The sequence below is a fragment of the Xenopus tropicalis genome, chromosome 5 (assembly GCF_000004195.4).
Source record: "Xenopus tropicalis strain Nigerian chromosome 5, UCB_Xtro_10.0, whole genome shotgun sequence".
NCBI classification, from domain to species: Eukaryota; Metazoa; Chordata; class Amphibia; order Anura; family Pipidae; genus Xenopus; species Xenopus tropicalis.
The window spans coordinates 14,850,399-14,875,480 of record NC_030681.2 but is presented as its reverse complement, the minus strand read 5'-3'; the positions used below and the strand labels follow the sequence as shown (position 1 = coordinate 14,875,480).

Below are 25,082 nucleotides of genomic sequence, written 5' to 3'. Positions count from 1 at the left end.
TGATTAGGGGCATGAAGGTTTAGGCCAAATGGGAAGGGGCTTCCCGTGATAAAAGTTTACTCTGGCACCAGTGGTAGGTACATAACTGAAACCAAATCAGCAGTTGGTTTACACTGGCATAAAACACAAAATAATAGTAGAGAATATCTGACTGGTTGCTGAGTAGGTTAAACATTTTGTTCCATTTACTACATAACCCGCCATGTACCCAGCTTCACCAGTATGGAACACCTAAATACTCTCATTTACTCTCAACTGTCCTCAGATAATACAAACCTTATTTAAATATTTATGACCCATTAGGGAAGAGATGTCGGGATCATGATTACATGGTGTTTGCTCTGTAGGATTGTGTCACATAAGGTTAGCGAGACGTTCCTAAGTGTACTGGAAGGCATCATTATATTGCTAGTTCCTACCCTTCCTACCATAGTTATACACAAAGAGGTTTTACTAAACTGCCTTGCCCCTAGCCAGTTGTCAGTTGTGCCTATTACTATAAATGATGCACAAGTGCTGCATGTGGAGACACTTTAGTGATGTCCAAGCCACAAAAATCCCGCCCCTAGTGAACCTGCACCCACCTAAGCCTTATGGTGACGTCACAGAGGTACCCCACTTTCAAGTCCAAACCCATCTGGCCCTTGGGTCCCACAGGTATTTGATAAATCAGTACATCAGGCCCGAACTGGGAACCTGTGGGTTCCGGCAAATGCCAGAGGGGCTGCTATAAGATGCCACAGACAGTCTCTATTTAGTGGGCTGGGGGGCCTGTTTGGGCCCCTGTGTACTTGCAATGCCAGGGTCTATTTTGAATCCAAGTCCAGGCCTGGGTGCAGATCATTTCTGAATTATAAAAAACAGGGCTGTACTACAAGAGGTATGTTTTCTGTACTCTGATCAGTTAAATGCATAGATCGGCAGAAGCAGCATACTTCATGTCACTGATTCCAGAATCATAACTATTAACTACACAGAGTGTGAGCCATTGAGACTAAGACGCCCTTTGGGAGCAAACACAGTGCGCAGCATTTTTATCCAACAAACAAAAGGGTTTATTTACTAAAATAATACTGTGTGCAAAGCGCTACGTATTATCACTATGCAGTGTTTTACCCACCTTTCCAGTGTAATTGTGACAAAAGGTGGGCTTGACTGGATTTGTGGACAGAAAATGTGTGTGTTAATTAGGCAACCACATGCAATTGAACTGAGGCCTAATGGTGCAATATGCAATGGGAACCCTGACATATCTGTCTGCTCAAAGCTTGCTAAGTACAGAGCACCCCTGTGCTAAAGTGTATTGCACCTTGCACCCAACCTTGCTTATAAAATGAAAATGGCATATAAACACTGTTTGCAGGTACAAATAGTAGGTACGATATTCAGTTGAAAGGTGCTTTGCTCTCCTCTTGCCTCTTGTAACCATCGCCTGGTTACACGAACCCTTAAACTCTAACATTAGTATCTGCCCTGCCACTTAGGGGGCAATCCCTCAACCATCATGAGTACTAAGTACCCACCCACTTATATAAGCTCTACTGGGAGGGACACCTCCCTCCTTTTTCTCTTAATTAGTGGAATTTCATCTTTGTAACTGTATGAACTGTTTGTTCAACCTGTGTGGTACTTGCACTCTATGTATGTAAATAGCATTACTTGTATAAAATTTAATGTCTATTTTCTTTGTTGCACTCTAAATTATGCATGTTTGGACAGTCCATCAGACTACATATTAACTCAATGTATGTTTTTGTGTGTGTGTGTAAGGTTACGCCTATGTAGGACACTGCTCCTGGGATACTACTTAATGTACCGACCATACACACTGTTCCCCTGCCTCTTTTGCAGCAATGTGCAAGGAGGATGAGAGAATGGTTAATAATTTAACAGTCCATTAAAGGGACAGCCTATATCTTCACTCTTTAGTTAGACACGAAGAATGCAATATGGAGGGATTCCATAATTAGTATTGTAGAGATCTAAGTTCCTTAAGCTGGCCATACACGTGGCGATCCGACGATGTTTCGTACGACCTTCGGTCGCACGAAACATCGTCAGATCCGCCACACACCATTCAGGGCTGAATCGGCAGGTAAGGAGGTAGAAACAATAGGATTTCTACCTCCTTCTGCCGATTCAGCTCTGAAGGGAGAATTTTGGTCAGGCGCCTTCTATGGCGCCCGATCAAAATTTTCTAACCTGGCCGATCGACGAGCCGACCGATTTCAGCAGCTTCCTGCGACATCGGTCGGCTCGCTGACATACCATACACGCACCGATTATCGTACGAAACGAGGTTTCGTACGATAATATCGGTGCGTGTATGGCCACCTTTAGCTGAGTTTTTCAGATAAAAGGTAAAATTCTCTAGATCCTAAAAGTAAAGGAGAAGGCATTTTGGCATTTTATTGCAAATAGATAAGTCACATTAGTGCAAGCTAGAATGCTATATTTATTCTGCAGAAAGCTTTATCATACCTGAGTAAAGAGCCCTAGAAGCTCCCACGGTTTGTTTAAGATTGCAGCTGCCATTTTAGCTTGGTCTCAGTAGCTTTGGTGCTGAGCTGGTAGCTCAGATTACACAGCTCAGTTTGGAGGGGGAGAGAGTTGAGAAAAGGGGGGGGGGATAGGAGCAAACTGAGCAGACTCCTGTTGTGCCTTGAAGGATTTTTCTGAGAGAAGGAAGTCTGACACAGAAGCACATCTATACCAAAGATGGATAGAGGACTCGTTTCTGTGAGTGATTATGTCTGTATTTACATAGACCTTTCTGATAAAGCTTCCTTAGTTTTTACCTTAACTTCTCCACAGGCCTATGTAAGCCCCAAGTGGCTAGTGACCTCATACATGTTGCCTATGGAAGTCATCAACCAATCAACCAGGGTTCTGTTCTAGGTGGTTAACTGTGATGAAATAGAGCCAGAGTTGTGATATTTAAGACCAAGCCCTAAAGACCATCCTAAAAAATAACCAATAACAAAGTAACCTGGTTGGTTAGAAGCTTACTAGATGGGGTGGAGGTGGTTGGTGAAGAATACATTTTGTAATAGGCCTTACATTGATAGAAGACATCAGATTTCCTTGGCTGGACAGTTGTACTCAATATAAAGGGACCCAACAACATTTGCCTCGCTATTGCCCCTGCCCCTACCAAAGATGGCCCTGAGCGCTACGTTCCTCCAGTTGCTGTTTGCTAAAGAACAGTCCTTGCGAAGAGCAGAATCCTAAAAGGCAGCACGATAAAAGGATTCCTGGCTCCTGTTCAAGGAGAAGCCAAGGAAGTCATTTGTATGCAATAGAATCTTTTATGTCCCGAACCTGTATATCAATAAGCCTGTTGTCCTCTCGGAGTTAATAATGGATGCAGTGAGATGGCAGAACCATTTGTATTAGAGAAAGCTCTCGTGATTTGATTTATCTGACTGTCCTAAAAAGGATTTGAATGATATATGAGCAGTTGAGCAAAATGCAGGACGTTCAGTATGGAGTCAGTAGACCTTGTACAGTACGAGATGCCGCTTTTATTGGAGATACAAAGTGCCCTTTTAGCTTGGAAATTCACGCAAAATTTGACTTGAATTTGAAAATCAGGGGTTATTTGCACCAAATACTTTAACCCCCACCCCCAAACCAATATGCAGGGGGTGCAATATCAGGACTTCATTTTGTGGGGGAACCAATATATAATGCAAGAGATGGGAAAAGCGATATCTAATGGCAGTCCTGGCAGGTAGACAAAGGGGAGTGCCCCCCAAATATATTCTAACTCCATATTCAAAGGGGAAGCTCCACGCCCAGTTTATACTGTGTGAGTATTGATAAAGGGGTGTCAAGTCACCAGGATTTGACCAAGATTCGGCCTTTTTCAGCAGTATTCGCCTGAATCCAAATCCTTATAATCGCAAGGCTTTTGTCATGTAAACACGGAACACTGTGGGCTTAGTGCGCGGTTCTCTAACCCATCATTATCGATTTGGATATTGGATTTGGCTGGATCTTTCAAAAGGATACAGGGTTCCGCCCGATTCTAAAATAGTGGATCCCTACAAATCACTCAGCGAAGAACTCAGCTATGTTTGAAAAAAAAATGACTGTGCCTTGCTGAATAATATTTTGAAGTCCTGGCAGATGGACATTGGTCAGATAGACAATGCTGCGTCCACATCCAACATGATAAAGTCGGATTCGGACGCAGCAATTTTGAATTACACTGATTGTCAATGGCAGGAACAAAACACTCCACCTTATCTGATCCAACGTTACATTACACCCTATGGAGATCAGATTTTGTAGGATCTTGTGCGGTCACATGGTATTGCATGGTGGATCAGATTAAACCTGACCCATAAAATATGATGGAAATCTACTGTGGAGTATTTACTGGGCTACTGGGGGGGAGCTGTTTGGGTCTCTGTGTACTTGAATTGGCAGCGCCTATGTTGGATCCCAGTCCAGGGCTGCCCATTAAGGTGGCCATACATGAGCTAATTGTAGCTGCCGATATCAGTCCCTTAGACTGATTCGGCAGCTTATCGGCCCGTGTATGGGCACTAACGGCAGGCCTGCCTGACCAACATCTGGCCTGAAATCGTCCAGATCTCAGCTTGTTGATGCGGTCCCTGAACCGACGGACGCCTATACCCATCGTTCTAAGTCGAACGTTTGGCCCCAGGGCCAAATGACCAAATTAGCCCAATATCACCCACCCGTAGGTGGCGATATCGGGAGAAGATATCGAAGATAGATTCATAAGCATCTGACAGAGTCACCGTATCAACCTATTTCTTTGTTTGCTATTCTCCCACATCCTCTACACCATTGGCTGTTTCCATAAAATAAAATTGGTGTGTATATATATCTATATATTCTTACACATACCAGGGACATTGTAGCCTGCAGTGCTCAATAACCTAATTGGTATACTCTTACAGACTCTTGAGTAAACATCCCCATGCCAGTGTTGCTGAGAATATCAAACTGCACCTCTCCTATAAGCCCTTGAGATGGCGCTCTTATTTATCCTCTTTATGACCCTCACCCCCCCCCCCCCCCCCAGCCAATCAAACATTTTTCTTGTTAGAAAGTCTTTCGTGATTGGTTACCCATCTGATTGGTATATGTATAGGCATCTGCAATTTATGTTGTTTCCTTTATAATTTGACATATATTTTTATGTAGGAACAAGTTCTAAGGTAAAATATCACCTTGTTATGCGCTGATTTTGATTGGAAGAATCCAGATTGGTTTGCACATGAATGGATGTTCCATATTTTTTACCCCAGCGCCACCCCCACCTTGGCCCGACTGACCCATAATGAAACGGGTCTAACAAGACATAAGACTCCTCTAAAGGCAAGGAAAAAGTCATGTATTTGCTTGAGGTTTCCTATCAATAAATTAACTTGTGTACAATAAGTCTTTAATTTCTTAAGTACAAAAGAGTAGGTCACACTTCCAAAACATATGATCAGATACACATTGGCATTTGGCTTACGATCCATTAACACAATCATGGTTGGCAAAAAAACAAAAACAAACAAACAAAAAAAAAAAGTTCTCCTTTATTCTTTTCATATGGCAAATACCTGGTTTCTTCAATTGCTCTTTTGCTTACAAAAGTCTGTCAGGGAAATGCAATGTACAGTCTTCTGGCAGTTGCAGAACTACAACATCACATCTCATCAAGGATGTTGGCAGTTGTAGTTTGACAACGGTTGAACGAAAGTAGGTTAGGGTGAAACTGTCATTCTCTTTAGTCCACAAAGACATATGTAGGCCTCATTAACCATAGTGACTTACTGGGACTGGCACCGGACAAAAAGTAAAACGAACTGAGGTCAGTGGGCTTGTACACACTAGCAACTCCAACCTCAGTGGAGCTTTAATGTTTTATTTAACAAATATTGGAATCACAAGGAAACTGCAACCAAGTTCCATGCTAGAACTAGCTTCTCCTATGCCCGGATCCATGTTGACATGTCAAGGCCAGGACCTGGGCAGATATGGGACAGTTTGGTCTACAGAGATGATCTTTGTTTCATTGCTTTTTATTTAATCAGAGCAATAGGCCAGTCCAGCCAGACCAGGAGTGAGAATGAGGCCTAAACAATCAGTGCTAAAGGAGGGGGCTAAAGAATCCAGTTTTTTTTGTGTATAAATGCATTAATTTAGTAAATAGTTATTTACATTTACAGGATAGTCATCTCAGATATCTCTCATTAAAATCTCAGTAACGGACGGTTTCATGTCTGTTTAAACATTCTATCAGGTTCTTGGCTATACTGTGCGTGCATGATGGGGGATAGTGCCTCTCAGCTCCAGGCCTCACCAACAGAGTGAGATGAGATCTGGCCTAAAGGAATAAACCCCTATTTCCTAAGGCTCTATGAAGTATTAGGCACAGGGGTCGATCCAGGTCTAGCAATAAATCAGCTGTTTGCTTTCTTCCGTAAATGCGGATTGGTTCCTGGACCTGGAAGCAGACTTAGTTCCTATTACTACATAGAGCTCCTCGTTCCCCTCTTGCCATTCAGGGCTGGCGCACAGACATTGCTGCAGAATCAGTGCCGAGTCCCTACTAGGCTTAAAAAAGAACCCAGAAATGTGCATCAAATATATTAACAGGACAATATCTCTCTGGCAACAGCAAATAGTTACAAAAATAAATTCTTCCCTTTCTTCCGTCCATAGCAGGTCCATAAGAGCGGACATCATAACAGGTTCCATTTGTCTGGCGTGCCATATTACACAGGGAAAACACTTAATTTTTCCTACAAAAGATGCCAAGGGGTTTCCAGGATTGTTGGGTTCAGGTCCCCTTTGCAGTCTCAGGCCATCAGGCGCATTTTCCCCAATAACAAGGTTATGAAACATTATTAGAAGAGTCATTAGCTGTAGTACCTGGGGTACACGGCAGTCACTCACCCTAAACCCCCAATTATTTGGGCCCACCTGGGGGGGGGGGCTGGTCTCACAGTTTGAGAATCTCTGCCATAAGGAGTGGGAGCATAGCCCTGCGTGTATACCTATGGGAGCCGTGTATTGGTTTCTCCTGGGTCAGGGAATCTCCAGAGGACTGGGCAGGGCCGTCCTATCTATGGGCCACAGTTTTAGATCCAGATTTGGTAGTGCTGGAAATGGGAGAACATCTACAATAACAACAGCATCGGCAGCTCCCACTCGTACGTGCAAAAACAAATAGTCCACAGTGCAATCTCATTGAAGTCTTATTTTGTGGGGAAGCATCTCATATCATTACAGAGGCACCTCACCATTTTCATAAAAATTCTGTTAAACCCGCATTTTCCAACTGAACCCAATTCCTGTGCAATCCTATCTGTTTGGCAGTGAGGTCTTAATTGCAATCTGGCCACACCAATACATACCCAGCTACACTCAACAAATTATCTAGCAGATTTGATTGCATGGTGAGTAGAACCCACACCCTTCCAGGTTGGGCAATGACCAATTTGTAGTTTCAGTACTGGTTGCAATCCAATGGCATTTTGGTCTGTAATAACCACCAACTACACATGGAGAAAATTGAGTTTCTGAACTGCTCAACCTTTCATGTAGGACCAGCTCTACACAATGTTTGGCTTTATCATCATTATGTTCTCTCTCTAACACACCCTTAACCACTCACCCTCAACATTTTATCTGCCCCCACGAGAGAAACACATCCCATTGCCTAAAAATTAGATCGTCGCTCTGTACCTCGGCCGTTCACATTTGGCATTCGATATTCTTAACATTTGTGCCTTACGGCACTGTTGTGAATTATTCATGTCACCACTTTCAGTCATGGGGCAGTCAACAAGGTTGGATGGCAGTGGCTGTCAACTGGGTGATAGGGCAAAGGTCTCCAACCAGGTCTCAGGACAGTGGCTGTTACCTGGGACATAGGACAGGGATCTCCAAACAGATCACAGGGCAGTGGCCCCTCAGCGTGGAATAATAAACCACGTAACAGGGCAGTGAGCTCTATCCTATACTCCCCCGGTTACTGTTAAATGTCAGCTCCCATCCCGACTGCTATTCAGTTGGAAAAGTGCAGGTCAAAGACCCTTGTAAGAGAGGACACACAGCATGGTGTCTCACCCTCCTCTCACTATCAGCAAATCCGACAGTTTCTGGGGCTTAAGATTTAGCACAAAATTCTCTACAGTTTTTAACTACGTCTTAAAAAGTGCAATTAGAAGAAATAAAAATACACTGTTAAAATTTACATACAAAATTAACAAAAAAAAAAAAAAAACAATGATGATGATGAATCTTGACAAGTGAGCTGACATTTATCCTCAGGAAGCAGGAGACAAGTAAACTAGGTGCTGTGTGTAAACGTAAAAACGACAACGAGCTTCCCGTCTCATTTCAATTGGTTGCGTGATTTCTTAGCGACATTAACGACTTCCGGGAACAGCAACAGCGCTAGTGATATTGGCTTCTGGAGCCCGCCGGGCACACGAGTGGATATGGATGCTCGGTATTCCAAGTAAATGTCAAAATGCGACAATCCGCTCCACCGTGCATCTCTACGTGTACAGCCAGGTTCCGCCCACTTGACACACACCGCCGCCATGTTTTGTGATATCTGACCCATTATGGAGAGTTTTCTGTCCCCACCCCCCTACAGTAAGTTTTACTAATGGTAACATCAACTGTAGATGTCCTCTGCCTAAAACGAAAGCTTTAGACGCTTTCCGCTTCATGATCCAAAAAGACCTGGTCTCTTCTGCTTCCTAAAAACGAGCAAGTCACTGACGCTGATCCATAGGTTTCTTCATTTAAAACTGACCCAGTAAGGATGTAAAAAGCAAAAATTTAAAATTATCTAGAAACAAAACAAAACCAGAAAAAAAAAAAAAGTCCGCTATTTACTCAACTGTGGCGTATTCACATTCACACAGATAACGTGGTGCTCTCTCGCAGGAGCCTGGAACTTCCTACTATTGAGTCCTTAAGTTCCGCCCAGCTTTAAAATAGAGACCGATAAAAATATTGGAGAAGGCAGTACCACATGTAGCCTGACAAGAAGGCCAGAGACTGTACGAGGAAAAGCCAGGAGTTGCTGAGGGCCATCTCCCTTGAGCTGGCTTTGCTTTGGCCCTTCAGGGGGGGAAAAGCACCTGTACAAAGAGCCAGAAAGACAGATTACTCATATAGAAAGGTTCAGTCTTATTAGGATTCATAGTACTCATTTGTATTGAGTGGCAATATGGAGAAAGGGAAGGAAACCCATCTTTGAAGCCTTTTTCTGGAGTATTTGCCAAGTAAAGCTAAGCAGGTTTTCACTTTTCTGGGGCCACTGGTTATTTGATATCTATAGAGCAGAGATCCCCAACCTTTCTTACTTGTGAGCCACAGTCAAATGTAAAAAAACTTGGGGAGCAACACAAGCACCATAAACGTTCATAGAGGAGCCAAATAAGGGCTGTGATTGGCTATTAGGCAGCCTCTATGCACCCTATCAGCTTACAGAGGGCTTTATTTGGTAGGAAATCTTGTTTTTATTTAACCAAAACTTGTCCCCAAGTCAGGAATTCAAAAATAACTCCCTGGTTTGGGGGCACTGAGAGCAACATCCAAGGGGTTGGGGAACAACATGTTGCCCTGAGCCACTGGTTGGGGATCACTGATATAGAGTATATGGCTGCTCCCATGAGTAAATAAAGCAAAGTATATACATTAATAAGCTCTCCTGGGTTAAACAGCCTACACTTGTTGTCTTCTTCTGGCACAGACCTCCACTTCCTGTCCTTTTGGATAGTGTACGGGCAATGTGCCAGTCTGTGGGGCAGGGTTGTGTTACACATGTGCCTCAAGTACTCTGCACCCCAGCTTATGCTGCACATATCCCAGGCTAAGAAGTTCAGAAGGAGGAAAGCCATAGAAGAAGATGGAAGGTAAGAGTGGAATAGGGTCGCTGGCCATAAGAGTAGCACAACTAAACCATTCAAATAATTGTGTTTTAATGGATAAGAAAAGTGCGAGCCTTATGAAATACCAATATGGCTGCTCTTGGATCTCAACCAATGATGTAGAGCAGTAAATGCACTCAGCTGTGTATCAAGTGCATCTACCTGCCCCTCTACAGTCAAAATTGTAGGTATTGCATGCTTGTGTTCATGGAGGGGGGGGGGCATATAATTACATAGGGTTGAGAAAAGACCATAAAGTTCTACCCTTCCATTTATACACTCGCATACATAAACTATATATACAACCATTAATACTAACTGTAGATATTAGTATCACAATAGCCTTGGGTACTATGCTTCATCTAGGCCCCTCTTATAGGCATTAACAGAATCTGCCATTACCACATCTCTAGGAAGGGCATTCCCCAACTTCACTGCCCTCACCGTGAGGAACCCCCTACCCAACATCCCCCGGCAGGGCATTCCCCAACCCCCTCACTGCCCTCACCGTGAGGAACCCCCTACGTTGCGTCAAATGGAAGCTCCGTTCCTCTAATCTAAAGGGGGGGCCTCTGGTGCGTTGATTGTTTTTATGGGAAAAAAGAACACCCCCCTATCTGCCTATAATCCCCTCTAATGTACTTGTACAGAGTAATCATGTCCCCTTGTGTGGGGTTCTGGTTTTTCTTTCATTTTCCTTGGAAAGCCAGACAAAATGAAAGTAATGTGTAATATGTATATAAAATGCAGGGAAGCCACCGACCCGCGGCAAATTCCCCCAAATACCTGTTTCATAGAAATGTGCCAAGAGATCCTCCTTTTCAACAAATCGTTGGTATAACCAATCTGTCAGGGCTTCTGTTTCCATGGGCACGTCTTTGATTGGGTAGATTCTGTTGGAAAGAGACAAAGTGCATCATGGCCTGGGGTCAAATGTAAATTTGTGCAAAAAATTAACCTTCTGACATAAGAACGCTGACAACAAAAGCAGCCCCCCACCAACACATGGATGTGATTAGAGGGATGCTGGGAGAACTCTAAAATGCAGAGAGATAACTGTCCATATCTCCATAAAGCAAAACTGAGCACTAAGTGACAATGGACCGACTCAAGCACCTTGTCCCCAATCACTAAGCCCAAGGCTGGGAACAGAAAGGGCGAGGCCAAAGATGGGGATAGGGAACAGATATGTTGGATAACCTGTGATTACTGTGGTTGTGGTGGGGGATGGGTTGTGTCTTGGGAGGAGAGAATAAAATCTGTTACTTCTCCTTTAATCAGGTTCAGTGAATAATCTGCATATGTTTTAGTAAGCACTAGCTTATACAGCAGTACAGCAGTAGCTCTATATGTTGCACTCATTGAATCAGTTTACACCAGAATGTTATTCTACAGAAACTGCCTGTTAGAGTGAAGACACACAGAACTACTTAGTAGCAGGCACTTTTTCATGGCTACTATATTCCAGGAAATCCCCTGCCATAGACAATACTGAGAACTGCTACTGCTAAAACACACAGAGACAATTATCAGTAAAGGATCAGCATTGTCTATTTCTGTAGCTGCCACTTGTAGCTCCGTGTGTCCCTAAATAATGAATATTAGATCAGGGTTTCTTAAGCAGTTATCCAGGGGAAATCACCTGGAAATCACATGTGTTAATTGCTATTACCTGCTGTTACAGCCAGGGCCAAAACACACCCATCAAACACAAAGCTTTAACGTGCAGAACCTGTACAGCCAGAATAACAGAGTTGTCTTACATTGTGCTTCCAGCTATTTATTTCCTGATATCAAAGCTACTAGTATTAACTGCCTTCCTGGCAGGCCATGCATATCAGCATCCACTTGTCTGGCCAGGCCACTAGAGGGTATATGCCCAGCGATGGGCCAAATCATGATCGCATCTACAGCCCGATGATGTCCAGTGTTTATGGGATTATCCACCTAGTCCTACTTATATCTGAATGAGAGAAGGTCTCATGAGAATCTTGGTCACGATTGTTGTGTTCCATACATAGAATCATAAGTTTCTGGGATTACTCTCAGTTTAGAGGCCATCCAGGGACTGACTGAAGTGATATCCCCCCCCCCCCTCCCAGCAGCCAATCAGCAGAACAATGGGAAGGGAGCAAGATAGCAGCTCCCAGTAGGTATCAGAATAGCACTCAATAGTAAGAAATCCAAGTCCAGCTTGGGACTCCTCCAGGTACATGGGAATAGGGGAAACAATAGGTTAGCTGAAAGCAGTTCTAATGTGTAGCTCTGGCTCCTTCTGAAAGCTCAGATTTAGTCACACTTTACTGCTGCGCTGCAAGTTGGAGTGATTTCCACCCCCTCACCCCCAGCAACTGATCAGCAGAACAATGGGAAGGGAGCAAGATAGCAGCTCCCAGTAGGTATCAGAATAGTAGTGCTGGGCGGTATACCGGTATATACCGAACACCGGTTTTTTTTAAAAAAGATGATAAAAAATTTTAACTTACCGGCATACCGGTGTGGGCGCCTCCTGGCAATTTTTCTTACTATTTCCGGGTTGTGCGCGCTGACGTTACGTGCGCGCTGACGTCACGTGCGCAACCCGGAAATAGTAAGAAAAATTGCCAGGAGGCTCTGTGAGCTGTTGGGGGTGCCTGCGGCTGCCTGGCCCGTAAGGTTTATTTATGTGAAGGGGATGGGGGGGTGTTTGGGGTTGGATGGGGGGTTGGATGGGGGGGTGTTTGGGGTGGTCACCTAATCATGCATGGGGAAAAAAAAATACCGTCAAATACCGTGATACCGATATAATAAAAAAAATACCGTGATATAAATTTTTGGTCATACCGCCCAGCACTACAGAATAGCACTCAATAGTAAGAAATCCAAGTCCGGCTTGGGACTCCTCCAGTTACATGGGAGTAGGAGAAACAATAGGTTAGCTGAAAGCAGTTCTAATGAGTAGCGCTGGCTGAAAGCTCAGACTCAGGCACAATGCACTGAGATGGCGCCTACACACCAATATTACAGCTACAAATACATTTGTTGGTTCAAGAATAACATATTAAATGGTAGGGTGAATTATTTTCTATGTAACAGTGTAATTTAGGCATAAAAAATACCCCATAAAAATTATGACAGAATCCCTAACTCCGTAACTGTAGCATTGTAAGTGTTTATGTCACTAGGGGGGGGGATTCACAGAAGTTGTGATATTGAAACAAAATAAAAGTGGAGATAGATTTGCCGGAACTTCCACCTAATTCACAAATCTTTATCTCCACTTTTGTGAATTTGTTTTTTAAACAGACCGTTTTCAGATTTTGTCATTTTGCCAACAATTTTTTTATGAATTTGCCTTTATCTCTTAGTAAATCTGTCGGTGCCATCAAACCCGGCCCCACATCTACATGAACCTTGGAATAAGGATTTTACCGGCAGGATTTTGCATTTCATTTGCCATTTCACTTTAGGGGCATTTCCTGAGGGGTAATTTTAATTTGTTTAGGACAAGCTGGGCTTTCAAATGGTTTCTATATTTCTGTGTAATTCCACTCCTGTAACTAAATTTAATGGTCTAAATACCTTCTTCTCTAGCCCCTACTCATTACTGGCCAGCAGCAATCCGGCCCACACACCAACATGCCCGGTGAATAGAGGTCCAACGGGACTAGGGCCCATTGGGTTTTTATCCAGTGCCCTGTTTGGCCAGTCCAACCCTGTACCCCAATATCCCAGTTTGGGTGCCAGTGTGTATGTGCGTTTGCTGATCCCCAAGATGGCTGCTGGGAACAGAAGGGGCAGAGCTAAAGGTGGGGGGCAATGCTGTCAGGCAGCTCTGTAGTTCAGGACATGCTATGGGGGTACAGATAAGTTGGGGCAAATGTCAGTGAAGTGATTAAAGAGGGTGCACTGCTGCTAAAACTAAAAATTTGCCAGGGAGGCTTTACTTTTCCTTTACATAAAAATGTATACAATATAATCACTCAAAATGTTATTGCCTCATTGATTAAGCTAAAACTAGCATAATCATGCAAATGTGAGGTAAAAACTTTTTATATATAAGATATAAATTAAACTTTTTTTTAATCAGTGTTTTACTTGTTTATAAAATATCAATGAGGCTTTTTGCACCTATTGTTCTAGGGTGAGACAGAAACTTGTCCCCTAACAATAGTCTGCTAATCCCCATTTATATGTTACTGATCCCCCAATGGGGCCCCTACCAGAGGTGTGAAATGGAGACTGGGGGAAACAAAACAGAAGAGCTTACTGAGTTACACTGAGCTTTACTCCATTTTGAAAATGTCGGGAAAAATGTTGTTAAAAAGGCGTATAAATGTCGTTTAAACAACAAATTCACAAAAGTGTCTGTAAATTGTCTTTCTTTCACCAAAAACAGAAAAGTGGCGGTTGAATCGGAATTTAGGCGGATTTCTGTTTGTGAATCCGGAGAAAGTGTTTTCCACCACTTTTACTCCAAAAAAGGGCTCTCTCAACTTTTGTAAAATCCCCCTTAGGACATGGTAATTGGACTATAAACTTTTCTGAAGCGGGGACTGAAATGAATGGTTAATTCTCTGTATAAATGTCTTTCATAAGAAGTCAGCTATACAGCAGAAATGAGATGCCTTACACCGAGCATTAGGGCACAGGTGGCAACTGCAGACCTTTGAGACTGTTCCAAAATATGCTCATTATTCTGCATTCAAAGTTCCACAGAGACTCAGAACACGGTTATTTCCTTTGTAACCAACATCTGCCTTTCCTGATTAGATTGGGATGTTCTTGCTGTAAGTAAAGGCTCAGTAAATGTATTCATTATTTGTTGAATCTTTGGGGGGGGGGGGGGGGGGGGGGGGGGTGGCCAAACTGTATTAAATATTTTCAGTTCTTGTTCGAGCTTGTGTGCCGGAAAAAGTGTTAAATAGGACAAAGAGAGAACAGGTACAGCCTTTGAAATAGCCACTTCCCAATAGAAACTACCTTTTAAAGGAATACCGTCATGGGAAAACGTGTTTTTTTCCAAAACCCATCAGTTAATAGAGCTTCTCCAGGAGATTTTTTTATACAGTTGCAAGAAAAAGTATGTGAACCCTTTGGAATTATATGGATTTCTGCACAAATTGGTCATAAAATGAGATCTGATCTTTATCTAAGTCACAACAATAGACAATCATAGTCTGCTTAAACTAATACCACACAAATATTTAAATGTTACATGTTTCCATGTTTTTATTGAACATACCATGTAAACATTCACAGTGCAGGTGGAAAAGGGCTCCCCAACCTTTCTTACTTGTGAGCCACAGTCAAATGTAAAAAGACTTGGAGAGCAACACAAGCACCATAAACGTTCATGGAGGAGCCAAATAAGGGCTGTGATTGGCTATTAGGCAGCCTCTATGCACCCTATCAGCTTACAGGGGCTTTATTTGGTAGGAAATCTTGTTTTTATTCAACCAAAACTTGCTACAAAGTCAGAAATTAAAAAATAACTCCCTGGTTTGGGGGCACTGGGAGCAACATCCAAGGGGTTGGTGAGCAACATGTTGCCCCCGAGCCACTGGTTGGGGATCACTGCCCTAGACTAATGACATCTCCAAGAGCTAACTGGAGTGAGGCGAATCTACGATATGTAAAACACTAAACAAGAATGGATTTCATGGGACGATACCACAGAGGGAGCCACTGCTCTCCAAAAAAAACATTGCTGCACATTTAAAGTTTGCAAAAGAAAACCTGGATGTTCCACAGCAGTACTGGCAAAATATTCTGTGGACAGATGAAACCAAAGTTGAGTTGTTTGGAAGAAACACACAACACTATGGGGGGAATTCACAAAAGTGGAGAGAGCCCTTTTTTGGAGTAAAAGTTGGTGGTGGAAAAACTGGTGGAAAACACTTTCTCCAGATTCACAAACAGAAATCCGCCTAAATTCCGACTTAACCGCCACTTTTCCGTTTTTGGTTTAAGAAAGACAGTTTACAGACACTTTTGTGAATTTGTCCTTTAAACAACATTTATATGACATTTTTTCCAGACATTTTCAAAATGGAGTAAAGCCACATTAACATTTTATAAACAAGTAAAAAATGATTTAAAAAAAGTTGAATCTATATCCTATATGTTAAACATTTTTACCTCACATTTGCATGATTATGCTAGTTTTAGTTTAATGAATGAGGCAATAACATTTTGAGCGAATATATTGTATACATTTTATTTAAAGGAAAAGTAAAGCCTCCCAGGCAATTTTTTAGTTTTAGCAGCAGTGCCCCCTCTTTAATCACTTCACTGACATTTGCCCCAACTTATCTGTGCCCCCATAGCATGCCCTGAACTACAGAGCTGCCTGACAGCATTGCCCCCCAACTTTAACTGTGCCCCTTCTGTTTCCAGTAGCCATATTGGTGATCAGCAAACAGCACATACACACTGGCACCCAAACTGGGATACTGGGGTTCAAGGTTGGACTGGCCCAACAGGGCATTGGATAAAGACCTGCTGGGCTCCTTTTCACCGGGCATGTTGGCGTGTGGGCCACATTGCTGTTGACCAGTAATCAGTAGGGGCTAGAGAAGTAGTGCGGGGGCAGAGTAGTGCGGGGGGTTGGCCCTTGATTCACTTTTCCCCACGAAGATGGTATTTAGACCCTTACATCTCGCTGCAGAAATTTAGAAAACATTAGAAAGCCCCTTGTCCTAAAAAAAAAAAATGTATAGTTTCCCTGGGCAAACTAAAATGACCCTTCAGGAAATGCCCCTAAAGTGAAATGACAAAATGAAATGCGAAATCCGGCTGGTAAAATCCTTATTTGGCTGGACAGTGTTTTGGCAAATGGAACTTGACCACTTTATTATTCCTTTTGTATAAAGACGCAAAGGCAATTCGCTGCTCAGAGTCATTAGTAATAAGTTTAGATACATGAGTCATGGCTGCTTGGGAATCAGTGTAGTCTGCAACATACTCAATACTGGGGCCGTTGTCTAGACAAAGCAGCTAAATTGTTAGCTTACCCCCTGCTGAACTATATACTGGCTAAAGAGTTACTGATAATGCATAGAAGTAGGGTGAATCTCCTGTACCATATACCAGCAGGGGATAACAGATAGCGCTCACATGATATCTCCTGTATTATATACCAGCTGGGCACTATTATACGGCTCAGAGAATATCTCCATTACTCTCCTATCCGCTCCCCAGTGTAAATTCTGTTCTATGATTATTTCCATATATTCTAATCAAATTCCTAAAAATAACCCTAAAATGCACTTGCTGATTTTGGCGGCCTTTGTAAGCTCCATTGTCCTTGCGCTGTAGCTCAGCTCACCTATTAATTGGCTTCTTATTGGCAGTGATAAGAAACTTATTTTTTCCCATGACAGTTGCTTTCAGCTGCCATAGACAGCACGATTTCACTCACCGTGACAGGGGCAAGCAGGCATACTTATATGGTGGGCAATTTGATAGCTGGTACAGGTATGGGATTCATTATCCGGAAACCCATTATCCAGAAAGTTCCAAATTACCGGAAGGCTATCTCCCATAGACTCCATTATAAGCAAATAATTCTAATTTTTAAAAATAATTTCCTTTTTCTCTGTATCAATAAAACAGTACCTGTACTTGATCCCAACTAAGATATAATTACCCCTTATTGGGGCAGAACAGCCCTATTGGGTTTATTTAATGGTCAAATGATTCCCTTTTCTCTGTAATAATAAAACAGTACCTGTACTTGATCCCAACTAAGATATAATTACCCCTTATTGGGGCAGAACAGCCCTATTGGGTTTATTTAATGGTTGAATGATTCCCTTTTCTCTGTAATAATAAAACAGTACCTGTACTTGATCCCAACTAAGATATAATTACTCCTTATTGGGGGCAGAACAGCCCTATTGGGTTTATTTAATGGTTAAATGATTCCCTTTTCTCTGTAATAATAAAACAGTACCTGTACTTGATCCCAACTAAGATATAATTACCCCTTATTGGGGGCAGAACAGCCCTATTGGGTTTATTTCATGGTTAAATGATTCCCTTTTCTTTGTAATAATAAAACAGTACCTGTACTTGATCCCAACTAAGATATCATTAATCCATATTGGAGGAAAATAATCCTATTGGGTTTCATTAATGTTTAAATTATTTTTAGTTGACTTAAGGTATGGAGATCCAAATTACAGAAAGACCCCTTATCCAGAATGCTTGGGACCTGGAGTTTTCCAGATAACATTCAGGATACCTGTATCATAAATCGTGAGCTGCCCTTAAAAGTGCAAAAAAGAGGATTTGTGGGGAAATGCAAATGGAGCCATTGAAAAAGTCATAACGACAACCGCAGCGGCCCATTTCTGGGCCAAGCGGTTGCCGGGACATAGGGAGGTTAAGTGACTTCTGTCCAGGGGTCACAAGGGCGTAACCTGTGGTGAGACATATCTCTGGCTATGGGGGGATTAGAACTACTGGCTGGCTGGCTTAAGGCGGGTGGTCTTGACCACTCGGCTACGCTTGCTCCTCCCGCTTGTAGGATGTTTCTTTCGTCCTCTTGTCAGCGTCATATTGGCGGTTGGCCTATCCTAACCGACTGAATGAAACGTTCAGGGTTAAAGCCTGCCCCTTGCACCAACACCTATATAACTAGGGGGATGAATCCTCCATTTAGCAACATTCCCTGAGAAAGCTGATAAGTGAGCCTCAATGTATGAGCTAGTGTAGTATAGTATAACTGGGGGGGGGAAGATATGGCCATGCTGAGTAACCCAAGGCGGCACTCTGCAAATATATTAGAAGGCTTCCTTTTTAAAGGACGTGTCAACCCCGTGCCTAATTCCAAGCAACTTTCCAATGTGAATTTATTAAAAATTATTAGTGCTTTAAAAGTTATTTGGAAATGTAATTGCTATAGTAAGTAGCATTGGGAATCAGTGTAGTCTGCAACATACTCAATACTGGGGCCGTTGTCTAGACAAAACAGCTAAATGGTTAGCGTACCCCCTGCTGAACTACATAGTAACATAGTAACATAGTAAGTTGGGTTGAAAAAAGACATACGTCCATCAAGTTCAACCATAATGCCTATACCTAACCTGCCTAACTACAAGTTGATCCAGAGGAAGGCAAAAAACCCCATCTGAAGCCTCTCTAATTTGCCTCAGAGGGGAAAAAATTCCTTCCTGACTCCAAGATGGCAATCGGACCAGTCCCTGTATCAACTTGTACTAAGAGCTATCTCCCATAACCGTGTATTCCCTCACTTGCTAACTATATACTGGCTAAAGAGTTACTGATAATGCATAGAAGTAGGGTGAATCTCCTGTACCATATACCAGCAGGGGGTAACAGAGAGCGCTCACAGGATATCTCCTGTATTACATACCAGCTGGGCACTATTATACAGCTCACTGGGATATTGGGGAACAAGGTTGGACTGGCTTGTGTTGCTCCCCAATTCTTTTTACATTTAAATGTGGCTTATGGCCAGATTTTGATAGGTGTGGTGCACTGGTGGTGCTTGTCAAACAAGTGGATCTTACAGTGTATTCCTGGCAAAGCAAGCCGCAGTCAGGGCAGGCATCCCTGTGAGTGTGCATTAATAAGAACTACAACTAAATCCTACAAATATCCAATGTCAGTCAGTGCTTTGTGTGGAAGGAGTCTGTAGTGTTCCCCATGTTCTCACAAGAGAAACTGCAAAGTTACCTCAATCTACTACATAGTGAGGGTAAGTAAGGTATTATTTAGTAATGTTAGGCAAACACCTAGGTGAACACCCTGTAGAGTAAGGATAAATACAGGTTTATATACAAGAATAAAAAAGCTCTCTCACAGCAGGAGTAGATCTCATTAGCTCCACCCCCTTCTGGAACTATTTACACACCGTGCACATACCCAGTACTAATCCATACGCTGGGGGATTAGATTTGCCTGGGATTGTCCTGGCAGCATCTATAAGAAGGGATCCAAGGTTACAGCTTCAACAATACAGACTTGTATTTACTAGGGTTCCACCCAATGTTGCATTAAAGTAGAACTTAAATAAGCTCAGCCCGTGGCCTTTTATATGGTCCCATAACTACAGCTTTATACATTACAGAGGATAATGTACCCACCCCTGCTATATAGATTACAGATTTCTGGATTTTGAACCTCATAAGATTTATAACATAGACTGTAATAAAACAGTGCCCCCCAGTGGCCAAAGTGTCATGAAAAACCTTCAGTAGATGGTTTATCCTCTCGGATAAAGCAGTGCCCTGTTCTGCAGAGCAGGGAATGCCAAGTAAAGCATACACTGCCCTCTATACTAATATTGTGACAGTATAATTATTATTTTGTGTTCAGAAGGGAAAACCACCATAGTTTCCTTTAGCCGAGGCCAACTCTCTAGCTCAGATTCAAGTAGCACCAGTCCTTCAGCTGTGATACTTACAGTGTATTTCTGCACCTAGGAGGGTCAGTTTGGGGGAGGCCCTGCCCTGGCTCAGCTGGATAATGGGTAAAAAATAACGCTAGTGACACATGGGGCTGAATCTAGGTCTGCGGGGGAAAATGGACTGGGAATCACCCAGAATGGCTACAGACAGACCTGACTGGCTGCACACAGCCCTAACCTAAACTCAGCAGAACAGTGTGGTATTGTTACACTTACTGCAACTCTTTTTTTTACACGTCAGAGCCCTTTTTTGACATGGCCGCACCTCTTTTGACATGACCACACCCTTCTTTGACACAACCACGCCTTTTTTTGAAGCAACCGCAGATTTTCTCTGCAAAATTTTGTGGAAGTTTCAAGAAACCATTGATCAATGGCAAAATGCAGAGTTTCACTGTGAATCCATGCCTGGTAAAAAATTTTTTTTACTCATTACTACCGAACAGTGTTACAACATCTAGTGGCAAGCCTTCCCTGAAGAGCGGAGGGTAAAGCTTGTAATAGCGAGTATATATTATTGGTTATTAAAGGAGAAGGAAAGGTAAAAACTAAGTAAGCTTTATCAGAAAGGTCTATGTAAATACAGCCATAAGCACTCACAGAAATGCTGCACTGAGTCCTCTATCAAAAGAAACACAGGATTTCTTGTCTCCTTTTTTGTAAACATGTTCTTTGGTATCTGACTTCTACTCTCAGAAACATCCTTTATTCCCGGGCCAGAGTCTGCGTAGTTCTCTCCCCTTTCCTGCTCCCCCCTCCCACCAGAATGCTAAGAACGCCCTCCCTTAGGAATGTGTGATCTCAGCTATAACGGCTAGAGACTGCAGGAAGGAAGCTACTTAAAACGGCAGCTGCTATCTTAAGCAAATGGAGAAAGCTTCTAAAGCGGTTTACTCAGGTATGGTAATGGTTTCTGCAGAATACATATATTGTTCTAGATGGCACTAATGTGGCAAATCTATTGGCATTAAAATGCCAAAATGACTTTCCTTCTCCTTTAATATATCATATATATTGGTATAGACTGGACCATATTAATTCCCTTGGTTTTGAAATGAGGTGTTGGGCACATAGGTTCCCCCTAGCCATGGGCAGCAAGGTGCTGCAGTAGTTGGTGCTGCTATGTTGCAGTGCTAGGGTCCTAGGTTCATGTCAAGCCAGGACAATATTTACCAGGCCAGACTGGCAATCTGTAGATTCTGGCAAATGCCAGAGGGGCTGCTGTAAGATGCCATAGACAGTCACTATTTATTGGGCTGGTGGGGGCTGTTTGGGCCTCTGTGTACTGGAAATGCCAGGGACTATTTGGAATCCCAGACCAGTTCTCTTATGCACAAGGAATATGTTACAGTGACAATGCCCAACATTCCTAGCTGTATGAAGATCCTGAGTGCTGCCTGGCAGCTGGCAAAGTGCCTGCCAAACATAAGAGAATTTCCTTGGGGAGACAAGTTCCCACTCACGCTGCCTGTACAAATGCTCTATATTGGCTTGACTGTAATGGAATTCTCGGCTTTATCTGCCCATAGCTGTGCCACTACTGTAACAATAATATAGTGAAATCAATGTCTTAGTCAGAGATTTCTCTAATCCAATTATTCTGGCATTACTTTGCCTTGATTGGTTTTTGAAGCTTCCTTGTTCAGCCTTCATCACGTTAATCTTCTTTTTAAAGATTTTGTCCATTTGCCTGCATCTAGCACGGATATCCTGCAGCTTGGAAGCCCTGAAGTCATATGGCCGAGCCTGCTTACAGTCATGGAAATATATCACCCAGTCACATTTGCACTGGAAATAAAGCTCCTGTCCCACGGCTCAGCCTTAAAGGGATTTCATTATTATTATTATCCTTTATTTAAATAACGCTTTGCACAGAATGCTTAATTGTTCAGCGGAATAAGGGATGGGCAGCTCTTCAACTATTTTCAAACTTAAAAGGGACACAATCTTTTTTATAGAAGTGCGTTTGGCTTTAGTTTTCATTCAAGATAAACAAAATATGTACAGGTATGGGACCTGTTACTCAGAATGCTCAGGACCTGGGGTTTTCTGGATAATGGATCTTTTTATAATTTGGATTTCCATAACTTAAGTCTGCTAAAAACCATTTAAATAGTAAGTAAACCCAATAGGACTGTTCTGCCCCCAATAAGGGGTACCGTATATACTCGAGTATAAGCCGATCCGAATATAAGCCCAGGTACCTAATTTTACCTAAGAAAACTGGAAAAAAACGTATTGACTCGAGTATAAGCCTAGGGTGGGAAATGCAGCAGCTACTGCTAAGTTTCAATAATCAAAATAAATACCAATAAAATTACATTAAATGAGGCATCAGTGGGGTATATGTTTTTCAATATTTATTTCAAAGAAAAACAGTAAACCAGCTCTGTAAGCGGAGAAGACGGTCAACAAAAACAATATGAGTACTACCCCACGCTCATTGCGCATTGGCAAACTGGCAGCAGACCCGGTCCCGGAGGAGATGTAAGGGGAAATAAGTATTGCTACAGGGAGCCTAGGCCAGGGCACTGGAGGGTCTGTTTGCAGGTGGCCTAATTTGCACACAAAAGGAGAGAGGGTGCTAGTCTAGAGAGACCCATGGCACCCTACTCGAGTATAAGCCGAGGGTGACTTTTTCATCACATTTTGGGTGCTGAAAAACTAGGCTTATACTCGAGTATATACAGTAATTATATCTTAGTTGGGATCAAGTACAGGTACTGTTTTATTATTACAGAGAAAAGGGAATCATTTAACCATGAAATAAACCCAATAGGGCTGTTCTGCCCCCAATAAGGGGTAATTATATCTTAGTTGGGATCAAGTACAGGTACTGTTTTATTATTACAGAGAAAAGGGAATCATTCAACCATTAAATAAACCCAATAGGGCTGTTCTGCCCCAATAAGGGGTAATTATATCTTAGTTGGGATCAAGTACAGGTACTGTTTTATTATTACAGAGAAAAGGGAATCATTTAACCATGAAATAAACCCAATAGGGCTGTTCTGCCCCAATAAGGGGTAATTATATCTTAGTTGGGATCAAGTACAGGTACTGTTTTATTATTACAGAGAAAAGGGAATCATTCAACCATTAAATAAACCCAATAGGGCTGTTCTGCCCCAATAAGGGGTAATTATATCTTAGTTGGGATCAAGTACAGGTACTGTTTTATTATTACAGAGAAAAGGGAATCATTTAACCATGAAATAAACCCAATAGGGCTGTTCTGTCCCCAATAAGGGGTAATTATATCTTAGTTGGGATCAAGTACAGGTACTGTTTTATTATTACAGAGAAAAGGGAATCATTTAACCATGAAATAAACCCAATAGGGCTGTTCTGCCCCAATAAGGGGTAATTATATCTTAGTTGGGATCAAGTACAGGTACTGTTTTATTATTACAGAGAAAAGGGAATCATTTAACCATGAAATAAACCCAATAGGGCTGTTCTGCCCCAATAAGGGGTAATTATATCTTAGTTGGGATCAAGTACAGGTACTGTTTTATTATTACAGAGAAAAGGGAATAATTTAACCATTAAATAAACCCAATAGGGCTGTTCTGCCCCAATAAGGGGTAATTATATCTTAGTTGGGATCAAGTACAGGTACTGTTTTATTATTACAGAGAAAAGGGAATCATTCAACCATTAAATAAACCCAATAGGGCTGTTCTGCCCCAATAAGGGGTAATTATATCTTAGTTGGGATCAAGTACAGGTACTGTTTTATTATTACAGAGAAAAGGGAATCATTTAACCATGAAATAAACCCAATGTTCTGCCCCCCAATAAGGGGTAATTATATCTTAGTTGGGATCAAGTACAGGTACTGTTTTATTATTACAGAGAAAAGGGAATCATTTAACCATTAAATAAACCCAATGTTCTGCCCCCAATAAGGGGTAATTATATCTTAGTTGGGATCAAGTACAGGTATTGTTTTATTATTACAGAGAAAAGGGAATCATTTAACCATTAAATAAACCCAATAGGGCTGTTCTGCCCCCAATAAGGGGTAATTATATCTTAGTTGGGATCAAGTAAATCATTTTTAAAAATTAGAATTATTTGCTAATAATGGAGTCTATGGGAGACAGCCTTCCCGTAATTCTGAGCTTTCTAGATAAGGGGTTTGTGGAAAACTGATCCCATACCTGTACAGATATTAAAATAACTTCTTATTCTCGTTATTTTTCTTGCTTGAGAGGGAAGGGCTTGACTATAAACTTGACGACTAGGCCTCTCTAATCTGGAATTTTCTGCCTAAAGATAACCATACACGTGCCTCAACTTTTCAGGCCAGACTATCAGACAGTTGCGGCTGCATGGCCTACATCTAGTCAGATATCTATCAGGCAAGTATGCCATTCCCATCAAATCAATGTGCCAATGGGATTTTCAAACCTGCCTGATAGATCTTTGGGCAGATATAGGTCAAGCAGGCATCTTCAAGCACCTTGTGTATGCCAGTTAAAAAGAAGAAAATGCAAATAAGAGCCCTACCCGTCACCATTGTTTCAGTGTGATCTGATTGTTGGCTCCTGGGTCAGTGATCAGATCTGCCGGATTGAACCCTGCTAAATGCGCAGGTCTCCATATGTACAGCCAGCTTAAAGCACATATTTGTTATATAGTTAGGCAAAAAAGTAATCCATAAAGGCTGGAGTTGGCAGATGTCTAACATAATAGCCAGAACTCTACTTCCTGCTTTCAGCTCTCTAACCTCTTAG

General features: G+C 42.2%; 1 protein-coding gene across 1 annotated transcript in view; it reads right to left on the bottom strand.

The window, feature by feature from the left end:
* Positions 1-5,405: 5,405 nt before the first annotated feature.
* lpgat1 (lysophosphatidylglycerol acyltransferase 1) overlaps positions 5,406-25,082 on the bottom strand; it is a 69,560-nt gene continuing 49,883 nt past the window's right edge. The window contains exons 7-8 of the mRNA XM_018094115.2: positions 10,710-10,816; positions 5,406-9,131 (exon numbers count right to left, since the gene is read on the bottom strand). Of these exons, the coding sequence (XP_017949604.1) occupies positions 8,980-9,131; positions 10,710-10,816 (259 nt within the window). The 3' untranslated portion in view covers positions 5,406-8,979. The remainder of the gene's footprint in view (positions 9,132-10,709; positions 10,817-25,082) is intronic.